The sequence below is a fragment of the Rattus norvegicus genome, chromosome 9 (genome assembly GCF_036323735.1).
Source record: "Rattus norvegicus strain BN/NHsdMcwi chromosome 9, GRCr8, whole genome shotgun sequence".
NCBI lineage: Eukaryota > Metazoa > Chordata > Mammalia > Rodentia > Muridae > Rattus > Rattus norvegicus.
Genome location: NC_086027.1, coordinates 72,438,001 through 72,450,268, shown reverse-complemented (window position 1 = coordinate 72,450,268; position 12,268 = coordinate 72,438,001). Strand labels below are relative to the sequence as shown.

Sequence of the window (12,268 nt, the reverse complement as noted above, 5' to 3'; positions counted from 1 at the left end):
TGAAGTGGCAGGAGAGGAAAAACACGTCAGTAGCGAGGATATGTAGGGTCAGACCCCTCTGAAGGAAGCAGAATTTCATTGTTCCAAATTATTGTGTGTGGCGATGACACCTAATTCTATCACCTAGAATACTAGAAATTAAGCCTGAAGCATTCCACCGTGGGAGAACTAAGACAATGAAACCACAGCCTTGAGATTTTCATCCATCCAAATCCCCTAAGCACACGCTGTCTCAATCCATTAGGACTTCTCTACTTGTGCAAAATATTTAGGAAAAGCTCAAGCAGTTATTAATAAAGTCTCATTTCCTGAGAATAATTTCCAGGCCTTACGGTCCTTCTCCGTTGCACTTTATCCCCCACGGACTCTGGTAATAACAGAGGCAATGCTACACAATTACTGCGGGTTAATAAAAATTTCTCACTGTTTAAGGAGGTGACGACGCTCGCTACTCTGATTTGCTCATTAGGTACCGTACACATGTATCGAATTATACCACTGCACCCCACAGATACCTAGAATTAAACTGATAATTAATGAAAGTCAATATGCTTAGAAGAAAGAAACAACGCTGAAGCTTCTCGGGAAGTCCAGGAACTCTGAAGCGCTGATGGTGTTTTCTTACGAAGCTCTCCATCCAGCAGTTTCTTCGCCAGGGGAACGTATGAATACATTTTTTTTTCCTTTTATCCAAGAAATAGCTAACATGATCACTGAACATCGAGAAAGAGATATAAACCATGCCTTTTGGATTAATGAAAAGAAGTCTCAAGAAACCCAGGCTACTTACAGAATCTACAAGGTTGACCACAGACTTTGCGAAGTTGTTCGTATGCGCGTGAGAAGAGCGGTGCTTCTTATACTGGGGGGGGGGGGGGGGGGAGAAAAATTAGACCAGTCACTTGTAGGTCCTAATGGACACTCAATGTCAAAAATTTCATATAAACAGAAACCTCTGAGAGATGCTAGAAATGTGAATCAAAAGGTCAGAAACTGGTTTGCACCAAGCTGGATGCGGTGATGTTATTTTGTTTTTGTTTGTTTGTTGTTTGGTTTTTTTCCTTTCCTTACAATGCAAACCTAGGCAGTAAAATAGATGAGCGCACAGAAATTCTGTCCCTCGAAGTCAACTTTTAATTCAATCTTTACAGCTACTAAGTGGTTCTTTTGCTTTCATAAAAATGAACCTCTACCATTTAGAGAGGGTTTAGACCAAAAACTAGTCTCATGTGGACAATTTTCTCACTTTAAACTCAAGGCCAAGCACAAGTCAAGACCATGTGGCACTGTCTGTAACAGGACGTATTTATCCTGCATTTAGTAAGTTTTGTGCTGAGGATGCCACTCCTAGAGCAGGCCTTTATTCTACATAACCAAAGCCAAAGAGGAGTCAAAATGGAAAAGGACACATGCCAAACGACAATGGCTGTGTATAATTAATTATTTAAGAAAATTTATCAAAATAATTTTATATGTCAACCTGGGGACCTGGAACCGCAGTGTACATCTATAATCACAGCACTTTGGAAGCTGGGGTAGGAAGATCTCTTGCTCCCAAGAGTTAAAGACCTGCACAAAGTAAATTTCAAGAACAGAACAAAATGTCTAGGGACATTCATTCTGGGAAGTTGTTGTTTGCAGGAGACACAATCCAAGACATTGTACCCTACCACTGTAGAGCAAGTGCTCTACCATTGGACGGCAACTCCCACTAAGGGTCTGGATTTTTATCAAGGAGTCAGACACTTTATTTAACATATGTTGAAGAGGTGACATTTGCTTAAGTCGCTTGTAGGAACACCACACCCTGGACCGCTGTATAAGGCTACTATTCTTCCTATAACCATGAGGGGAAAAAAAAGACATGGTTTAAACCGGTGATTCTTTCATGCCATGTGTTTGAAATTTGTTATCAATTATACTTATTACAGCGATTATATCTTTCAGAAAGATTAAGAATATTTAATACAAAATAAAAATCATGGTTTTGTTCCTCTTCACATAATCCTAGATCCTTCTGAGGATCTGAATTCCACCACCATTTGAATTTGAGAACAGTTCCTAACACATGGGTTTCTTTTTTTTTAATATTTATTTATGTAGATGATTACTCTGTTTACATGTATGCCTGCAAAACAGAAGAGGGCACCAGATCCCATGGTAGATGGTTGAGAATCATTTTATGCTTGCAGGGAATTGAACTCAGGACGTCTGGTCTAGTAGCCAGTGCTCATAACCACTGAGCCGTCTCTCCATCCAACACATGGGTTTCAAAAGACACTTTGGAACCAGTCCAGTAACTTTGAACTGTGATTTAGGGTTACCAAATGTGAGCTTTCTATTCGGTACCCCCCCAAAATCAGGTTCACAGTATGGAACTCAGAAGTCTAAAGCTCTAAAGTTAGGGATCAGAGATCTTAAGTCATGATCTGACTTAGAGCTAGAAGCTGGAAGCTCTCCATCAGGATAAGAGCATTTGACAGAACCTAAATTCCCAAACATGATCGAAGGGGTCAGATATTAAACAATTAGAATAGCAGAGAGAAGGATTACTGTGCCACAGAAACCAGAAGAGACAAAAACTGTTCTCAAATGGTGGTGGTGGTGGTGGTGGTGGTGGTGGTGGTGGTGGTGGTGGTGGTGGTGGTGGTGGTGACTGTCTGTGTTCAGTGTTGGTAAGAGAAGAAGGGCAGAACAAGGCTGGGGAGGAAGCTCAGTGATGGAGTACTTGCTTAGTAAGCAGAAGATTTTGAGTTCCCAGCGCCATAAAGAAAACAACACTACTCGTATTAACTCGAAGCTCCATTCACTAGGCACCCAGGATCTATGAGAAACTATGTTCCCCCCACAACAAATATCCACTTCTCACAACTCCATGAAGTGAGCTATATTATCCTCAGATAACTTATTATGGGGCTGAAACCAAAGTTTGTCCTACTCTGAGCCAGGAGAAGAGTTTAACTTATTCTGTTAATAATTCGTATGAAATAATTATAAACTATTGCTTACTATATAGCCCTCCGCAACAAGTCAGGATTATTGATGAAAATCTGTAATTCGTTTGGTCCATTAAAAAATATACTGTGGTTTTTTAAATAAGGAAAACCAAATGAGGTTTTAATTGAAAAAATATTTGAGTCATTGCTGATTTGCACCGCATTGGTTCATATTTAATAATGCAGCAGTAATGCAAGCAAAACACATGCCTTACATGCGCCTTAAAATTTTTCAGCCAATTTTTTATTAGGAGTTTTTTAATATTTATTTTTAGCTTAAGCAGCTCAAAGAAATGTTTGCAGACTTTTATCAAGCCATAATTGCTCACAAATTAGGTTCTGCCAGCTAGGTACCAAGATGCTTTCTACAAACTTGAGAGATTTTTTTTTTCCTTTCTAATTGAAAGCCTCTGGTAATTGGGCTGCTTGTTCAAAACACGAGAGGTGCAATTTTTCAGGCGTCCAATATTAGAGAGGGAAGCTCGAATGCAAATGTAGGCAAAATGTTTCCATTTCCTGCATGAATGAGAACTAATTTGGCAAATAAAGAAAAATGTGCGCGCTCCATTTATGATAAAACTTACCTTCACATTTTCTGATCACTGAAAACCATTTCCATTTAAGCCGGCAAATTGGCTTTCACTTCCTGGATAAATGAGCCCCTTAAGAAATGTGCCCTTTTGAAAACAATTAAAGCTGAACCTTATTTTCAACCCGAAGGTAAGAATTAGAAAATCCCGCTGGCTCGCACAGTACAAACACCGCGAGATGGGGCTCCTCGGTGGGACGCTAAAGCCCAGCAGCAGTCTCCAGACGTATTCACTTAGCCTGGCTGGGTCTGGCTTGCGGCACCGAGGTGCGGTACTCTGCTCTCTAGCCATTTATTGCATCTTTGCAGCGATTACATCTTAAAACTCCATTTGATAAAAGATTACCTCAAAAGGGGGAGATTTTCTCAACTCTTATGTGGGGTCTTAAAAATGAATTATTTATTTGGGACGACTATAAGATAGAATGTAATCTGGTCTTATAGCAAAGGGATTATTTAGTGCTATTAGCCCAAAACCATAATTCTTTAAATGCTAGAAACTCTCCCATAGCTTTGTTCTATCTTAGGCATTATCACCATTCAAAAACCAAGGTTTGTCATTTGTTTGTTTGCATTTTAAAAAATACATGTCCCCAAAATCTATCATTCAGACGTCATGCTCAGTTTTCATTCAACATGCTATACTGAAATGAAAACTCAAGCAAGGTTCATTTAAAAAAAACTTGGATTTCTTTTTTAATTAAAAAATGTGGGCTGGTGAGTAGCTGAGTGGGTAAAAGCACTTGCCAGGCAAGCCTGACATCGGTTCAATTGTATAAAACCATATTTTTAAAAAAGCCACAAGTGGTGGCGTCCCACTGCAATCCGGGCACCCTGATGCTGAGACGTGGAAGTGGAGACAGAATTACTAGCTAGTCTAGAGAACAGCTCAGCAGAAACAAGGGGCCCGATACCTCAAACCTCTGACCTCTGACCTCCACAGCATGCATGCCTACAATCATACACATCATACACACACATACACACACAATAATAAATTGACATTTAAATAAATGTTGAAAACAAATAAGACGGTGATTTTTTATTACAAAATATGTGGTACAAGCAAATAAGGTTTTCTCTGCAGAGAGCAATATTTTTGAGAATGGTGCTATTGCACTATTTGTACAATTGGGCACGCTGTGGTACTATCTCCTGTGTGCTCTCTCACCTGTGCATGCTCTCTCTCTCTCTCTCTCTCTCTCTCTCTCTCTCTCTCTCTCTCACACACACACACACACACACACACACACTCCAATAGTAAATAAAATATGCTCTCAACTACTCATCTGGAAGAACTGCACTGTGCATAGTCAACACATTGTATACCGGTATGTCCTGCATGTAGATATGATAAAATTATCTATACATTACAAGATTTGTATAAATGATGCCAGGAAAAGCTCAGTCTTTTAAAATACATAATTTCACAACTTGCCACAGTCATCAGGTTTGAAAAGTAAAGTAGTTGGAAAATCGTTAGAATTTTCAGTGGTTCAGAGGAAGACAGCCCAACCAACGCCTTTCAGAAACTCAGATTTAAGCCTCTCTTAGCACAAGTCACCACCTGAACACTTGGTTTTCCTTACCAGGGAAGACTTCTCCTAAGTTATATGTAATTCCAAAAATTTTTCCTTCTTACTCTTATATCTCAAGAAATTTATTTAAAGGCTGATACAGAAAATCAAGTCTGTCTACAAAAAAGTAAAAAGAATTCTATGGGGGGGGAATAATTTTCAACACAATTGAATTATTACTTAGTAACTAATGGTAATTAGTTTAAATATCTATTAAGGTAAAAGACTCAAATAAAAGTGTATATATATATATATATATATATATATATCAAAGCTTTCATAATATACACTTTCAAGGATTTCTCTGAACAGACTGAGCTGAATGGAACTTCATATTGTCAATTTAGTACAAAATGCAACTTTATCATGTAGCTCACTAACTTTGATTCCCTTAAAATAACGAGGACTTACTGAAGCTTAAAACTGTATTCTAATATTTTATAAGGGCTTGTCCCACGTCTGACTTTTAAGTATGGAGTCTTTAAAAATATAAGTCCACTTTTGTGAAATCAACAATTTTTAGAATTAAACTGTATAGCTGTGACAAAATAACCACGGGCCTGATGAGACTGGGGCTGTGGCCATGGAGAGGCCTGAGGCAGAAGGCACAAAAGAGCCGCACAGTCACATCCATGCCCAGCTCCAGCTAATGTCCCACTCCAACAGCTTGACACACTGAGCTGAGCCAGCCCCAGAGAAGTGTATCTGAGAGGTTGACCAGCACACCACGGGAACCATGGGAACCACGGGAACCCAGCACAGCAGAGCACAGCCTTGACACAGGATGCTCAGGCGCTGACAGTGGAAATCACTAAGTGGAGAACAGGGACGGTGAGTGTGGTGTTTCTGTCCACACATCCCTCAAGCATCACCGGAGTGCAACACATGTTACTCTCACAGGTGTAACACATTACTTATATTATCAATATTTAGTAAAACAAATGACTGGTTTAAAAACGGCCTCTTTAGATAGATGTTTCATTTGTTTGTTTGTTTGTATATTCAGTGCAGAGGGATTGAACTCAGAGCCTCGCATGTGATACACACACACACACACACACACACACATACACACACACACACACACACAAAAGCATGGGATAAAATAGTGATGTGAAAAGTAGAGAGCAAGGATTTTATTTTTTTGAGAGCAAGGATTTTAAACAAGCATAAGTGAAAAGCATCATATTGGTAAATCTACCCATTATAAATCTCTATTAAAGAGGTAACTTGGGAGCTGTCAAAATTCCATAAAGTCTCGGTCTCCTCTTCACCTAGGAACACCGTGCTCATTTAGAGCCACCAAATGCTTGTGTCTAGACATCTGGACTTTATTAAGTTACTACTAACAATAGTTAAAGTAAAATGCATGTCTTGTTTAACAAGCTATCGGGATTCTGTGCTGGTTTGGATGGGAATGGCCCCCACGGGCTCATGTATTTGAATGCTCGGTCTTTAGCTGGAGGAAGTGCCTTTCCTGCTCTAACCCTATGCCTGCCTGCCTGCCTGCCTGCCTGCCTGCCTGCCTGCCTGCCTGCGTGTGCTGCACTACACCCCCCCGCCCAAGTGGGTCATGGGCTCACCCTTTGAAGTTGTAAGCAAAGTCCCAATGAAATGCTTTCCTTTATAAGTTGTCTTGGTCATCGTGTCTCTTCACAGTAACTAAGACAACGACAATTCTATATTCTTACCGTCTTGTGATCGTTAACAATCATAAGCTCCAAATACTTCATTTCTTCAAACACACCTCGCGATGGCTAAAGGAAATAAAAAATGGTTAGAACAGTGGTTGACATAAAGTATCTCTAAGCCTTGAATTTCAGGACTCTTCACTGCCTGTTGTATAGATGGCCAAAAAAGGTGCCTGGTAAAGCAACTGTTCACATGTGACTATAAAGTGTCACTGAACAAAGAAGAAGCTAGAGAAGCAGTGTCACTATCTCTACTCACCGAAATGAGAAATAGGTCATGGGGTTTCTGTGTGGTTTTCCATGTAAAATCACTCTAAAGGAAAAGGCATGGCATGATAGCTAAAATAAATGCATTTTCTTTTCTATGGTAATAATGATAAAATATTCACATTTACTTAAAATGTCAAAGGGAATTCACTTTAAATTCCTCTCAAGAGAACAGCAGGCATCTCTGAAATCACATCAGGGTGGTCAATAAGAATTAGAGGACTGGAATAAAGGGCATCTGACAGACTTCCAATCTCCAGCCCCTCACAGGAACAAACGCCGACAGATAACACTTTAAGAATAAAGACTATTTTACTTCACGGTCACATGTATCCTCTCATAGTTGAAAAGCTAATGATGACAGGTCTTCCTCATTGTGTACTGAGTAACAGTTCAGTAAGGGGTAGACTGTAGTGAAAGGAAGGCTGTGCAAGTCAACTGCATCTTTGAGAATAAGCACTGAGCTCTAATTAACTGAACAGAAAAAGGTTGTATTCGTGATAATCATAACGCCAATGTAAATTATGTGAGAAGATGATTCAAACTTGAACTAACTTTTAGATCACTGGGGGGTCTAATTCATTTAACACACACATACAACTAAGTATTATCTTAAATGTATAATTTGTGCTATAATTACTCATTAAGTCATCTAGTGAATTACAATGTAACCTATAAGCTGTAGAATTAATTCTTGGTTACATGGCGTTCACCATATAATTACTGAACAGTCCCAATCATTACAGCCTTCTAATCTACTGCAGATTTAGTTACAATGCCCCTGTGCATTTATCAGTGCATAAAAGGCATGCAACAGTTGCTGGTTATGCAATCTCAAGACTTTTAGCCCACTGTCATATTGGCAAGAGGGATGGCATTGTGTCATTCTGGTCTAAAAAACACATTCAGATTTCAACTTTGGTATAATAAGAGTTTTCCATTTGGAAGAAATACAAATAAACTTGATTAGCCAGTGTTTTTTTTTAAACAGAAATGTTCTGTATGACATTGTAGGAACCAGATTGCCTCTAAAGCTGTGGTACAGTCTCTTTATTGTCTGTCTGTGTGTCTGTCAGCTTTGGTTTGGTTGTGTGGGGAGGGTGAATGAATGGGGAAGCCAGAGGTCAACTACTGGAATCAATTCTCTCCTTCCTTCTGCCAGGTGATCACAAGCATGGAGTTCAGGATACACCAAGTTTCACCTACTTAAGCCACCTTACCAGCCCTACAGTGCTTTTCCAAAAGGGGAGAAAATGTCCTCCAATTTTCCTAAGAAAAACACATTGGAGACAGACCTAAAACAACACATTTTTACGTGACACCAGGGTTCAAAGTACACTGTAATCAGTTTGAGTCCTTAACAGGGAGGGAAGAATAAATAGCATTGAGCTGAAAATCCCCAAGAGATGGGCTTCTCTGTGCTGTTTCTGTTATGAAGGGGAAAGTTTAGATGGAATGTGGGGGGTGCCAAGGAGCGGAGCCTGTGGCCCGAGGCTACACTCACATTAACTGCTCTTTTCCTTCTTCTCAGCCACTGTAATTCAGGTAGCAAAGGCCACTGGTCACTGCCATCTGTGCCTGTGTAAGAGGGAAATTAACATCAAATGGATGTGGACAGCGTTCCATTGAGAATAGTCTTCAAATATTACATGAAGGAACAGTGCCATTAATAATAAATGTCATCACAGAGCCCAAATAGCCTACAGTGAAACGGTGCATTGATTGTTCAACATCTCACACTCACAAAGACAGTTCAAACGCTTTTCTTCTCATCGGGAAAAATGTGAGTTGCCCAAGGTTGATTAGAAGATTGTTATCTGACCTACAATCATTTAGCAAGAGCCTAAGAACTCTACTATGTGTGCCCAATTTACTTTAGACTTTACAACGATAGGTGGCGTAAGGCTTTGTATAAATCATGAAAGATTCTGGGCATTAGTATATAGGAATAGTATCACAGGTCTGCAGGAAACCAAAAGAAGCCTTTGCCAGCATCAGCATCCTAGAGAATCTTCAGGGGCAGGGTGAATGGGGGAGGTAGTGCGACAGGGCTGGGAAAGAGCAAATCAGAAAGCCAGCTTTGACGCCTGGCTCTGCAGTAGTCATTTACATTTGGCCGCACTGAGGTTCCAAGCTCAGCTACAGGCTGGAGCCTCATTTGTCATCTCCACTGAAGCAACACTCCATGCCTCATCCCACGCAAGGCTCAGCTAAGGCTGCACTCCCCACCCACACAGCCGACCTGAGCCCTCAGACCCATTTCCCTCCCCAGCAAGCCTGCACACCTACAGAGGTCTGCAAGTCACAGCCCCAGATGTATCATGGCTATTTTAATTAAAACTTACTGAGATTCTTCATCTGCTTAGAATATTGTCCTGCCAAGGTTTTCTGGATTATGTGTGGTCGGCCAGTGCTTTTCTGAAACAAAAACAATTGCAGGAAATGAAAAAAGTGAGACAGGAAGACACCTCTATGACTCCCTGGAACCATGTTTGCATAATGCTTCTTCTAATATCCTTCCTTTACACGGACGTGAGATATGAGAAGGAAGACGGTATGCCTTGTTGAGTCTCTAATTTTAAGTGAAAGAGCGCCCTTCAACTGCTCCACTTCAGATCACAGCACTGCTTTGTCAGTTCTCTTGAAATCTCAGCTTCTTTCAAAGCCCCAAGTGGGAGATGGGTAAGAAAGGAGTGCCTGTCCACCAGCGTGAGACGACGTTGGCGCTCTTAGACACTTTGAAAACATAAAACTTGAAAAGATGAAATTGCAATTTTCCCATCAACTTGTAAATGATTTAAAAACTGTGACATCCACAGCTAATTACAGCTGCGAGGTAGAACGTCCTCATACATCACTCGTAACGGCATAAGAGAGACTTTATAATATCCATGAGCAACCTTGAGAATATTCATATCTTTTGGCCTAGAAATTACACGGACACTTTACATTGTTAGAAGTGGAAGAAACATTAAGAGCTGAGTGCTTAGTTTCTGCCAACCAGTCCTCCTGTGTGTACTGTCCAAATTATTCCCAACAAACAGCCCATGTAGTCTGCATTCGATCCCCGTTCTGGGTTGCTCTCTGTTGCTATGATAAAACACTGACCATAACAAACGAGAAGGAAAGAGCTCATTCCAACTTGCAAGCTACAGTCCATCATGGAAGAAAATGAGGGCAGGAACTCAAGCAGGAACCTAGAGGCAAGAACTGAAGCAAAGACCGTGGAACTGGCTAAGCTAAGACCCTGCTTACTGGCTTGCTTCCTCTGGCTTGCTGAGCTGCCTTTTTTATACAGCTCAGGGATACCTATATTATCCCGACTGTCTAAGGATAGTTCCACCCACAGTGGGCTCGGCCATCCTACATAAGTTAGCAAGAAGAGAATGACACACAGACACGCCCACAGCCACTCTGATGGAGACAGAGCTTCAGCTGAGTTTCCCTCTTCTTAGGTGAAGCAAGTTGACAACCAAGATCAACCATCACAGTTCTACTTAAATGAATTAAAATACTGAGATTCAGAAAGAGGCATGATTGGGTTAAGTAGTGCTATGAAACAATCAATTTATTTAAAATACAAATGGAAATATGCAACTGAAAAATTGTGTGAATATTTGCTGAAAGGTGGTAAGAAATTATTTTGGGGGATGGATAATTATTATTTAATTGTTTATTTTGCTTTCAAAATTGTTTAACATATTACTAGATTTGGGGGCCTCTGCAATATTAATAATTGAACCCAGAGTCTTCTGCATACTAAATTAGTCCTGTTCCACTAAGCAATGCCTAGCTTGTTTTCCGGTTTTTGTTTTTTGGGTTTTTTTTTTTTTTGGTGTTATTTTTGTTTTGTTTTGTTTTGTTATTTTGAGATGGGAGTTTCACTAAGTTTACAGTGATTACAGGCATGGTATATCACACTCAATTAATATATTAGTTTTATAGTCATAAAAATAGCTTTTTAAAGGGCCCTTATTAGGTATGATAAAAAACAATAATTAAGAATATTGCTAATTGTTTTCTACTTGCAATAGAATGTGAATTCTCACCGGAACTATCCCGTCCACACTCTTGACTGGCTATAAAGCATGCTAAAATCAATAACAACAACAGCAGCAGCAGCAATAATAATAATAATGTAACATTCAGAAATCCAAATTCTAGTCTAATCCGTTCTGTACTCTGGCAACAGATGAAAAGACACCTAGCACAGTGCTATTCACCCCTAAACCTGCAACAGGATTTTTGCAACTAATTTAAAGTCTCACGTTCAGCTTGCCTGCCCCCATTCTGCCCCCACCCACAGTGAGAATGAGAGCAAATCACTCTGAGAACAAAGGGAGGCAGGAGGAGGCAGGCAGGGAACCACCACCCCCAGCAGCTATAATTACAGCTATAACAAGGAGGCGCCAATTCCTTAAACATTTTGATAATACTGGTTTATATGTATATAAACCCTTTTAGCAGTTCAGCAGACACCACAACACATTTATGAATCCACCCCGCCTGCAAAAATGGGCTTATTATGGATGCACTGGGAATCTCCCCATTTGCACTTTCTTAAAATGCAAAAGCTTAGAGAACTGTTTTGGATTTACTGTTGTTGTTTTCCTTTGGGGATTTCTCTGGTGAGGGAAGTAAGAGAGCAGTTACTCAAAGCCAGTCTTCAGGTGCTTTGCTGAATGTCTGAATGCCTGGCACTTTTGCTGTAAGATCTGCCTGACCGGGGAACAGGGAGTGGATTTTACTCATCAAAACATCTTAATCGAGGCTAAACTGTCACCCCTCTCTGGAAAGTTTTAAAGTTATTTATCAAAACCCTTACAGGCTTGTTCAAATATCGCCATCCCCATGTACAATTCCATGTTTTTTCTGTCTCAAATTTGAAAAGTTACCTCATAGTTTTATATATGCATATAAACGTGTGTGTAAATATCTTATATAATTTTACTTTTACTTATATGTTAGATAATATATATTTATATTATAAATGAAACATACATTTACATAATGTATATTATATAAATATGTGTATGTTGTATATTTTATATTATATAAATGTATATAAAAACATTACACACACACATATACAGACAATAAAATAAATGCTGCCTTTTAGTATCAAAAGTCTAAAGTCAGAGTTGGTGA

The 12,268-nt window shown here is 39.7% G+C and overlaps 1 protein-coding gene across 2 annotated transcripts in view; it reads right to left on the bottom strand.

Annotated features, from left to right (window-relative positions):
• Window positions 1-12,268, bottom strand: part of Adam23 (ADAM metallopeptidase domain 23) — a 147,067-nt gene that overhangs the window by 53,277 nt on the left and 81,522 nt on the right. For both annotated transcript variants that reach the window (NM_001029899.2, NM_001393708.1), the window contains 4 exon segments: window positions 791-862; window positions 6,854-6,919; window positions 8,625-8,698; window positions 9,466-9,538. In NM_001029899.2, the coding sequence (NP_001025070.2) occupies window positions 791-862; window positions 6,854-6,919; window positions 8,625-8,698; window positions 9,466-9,538 (285 nt within the window).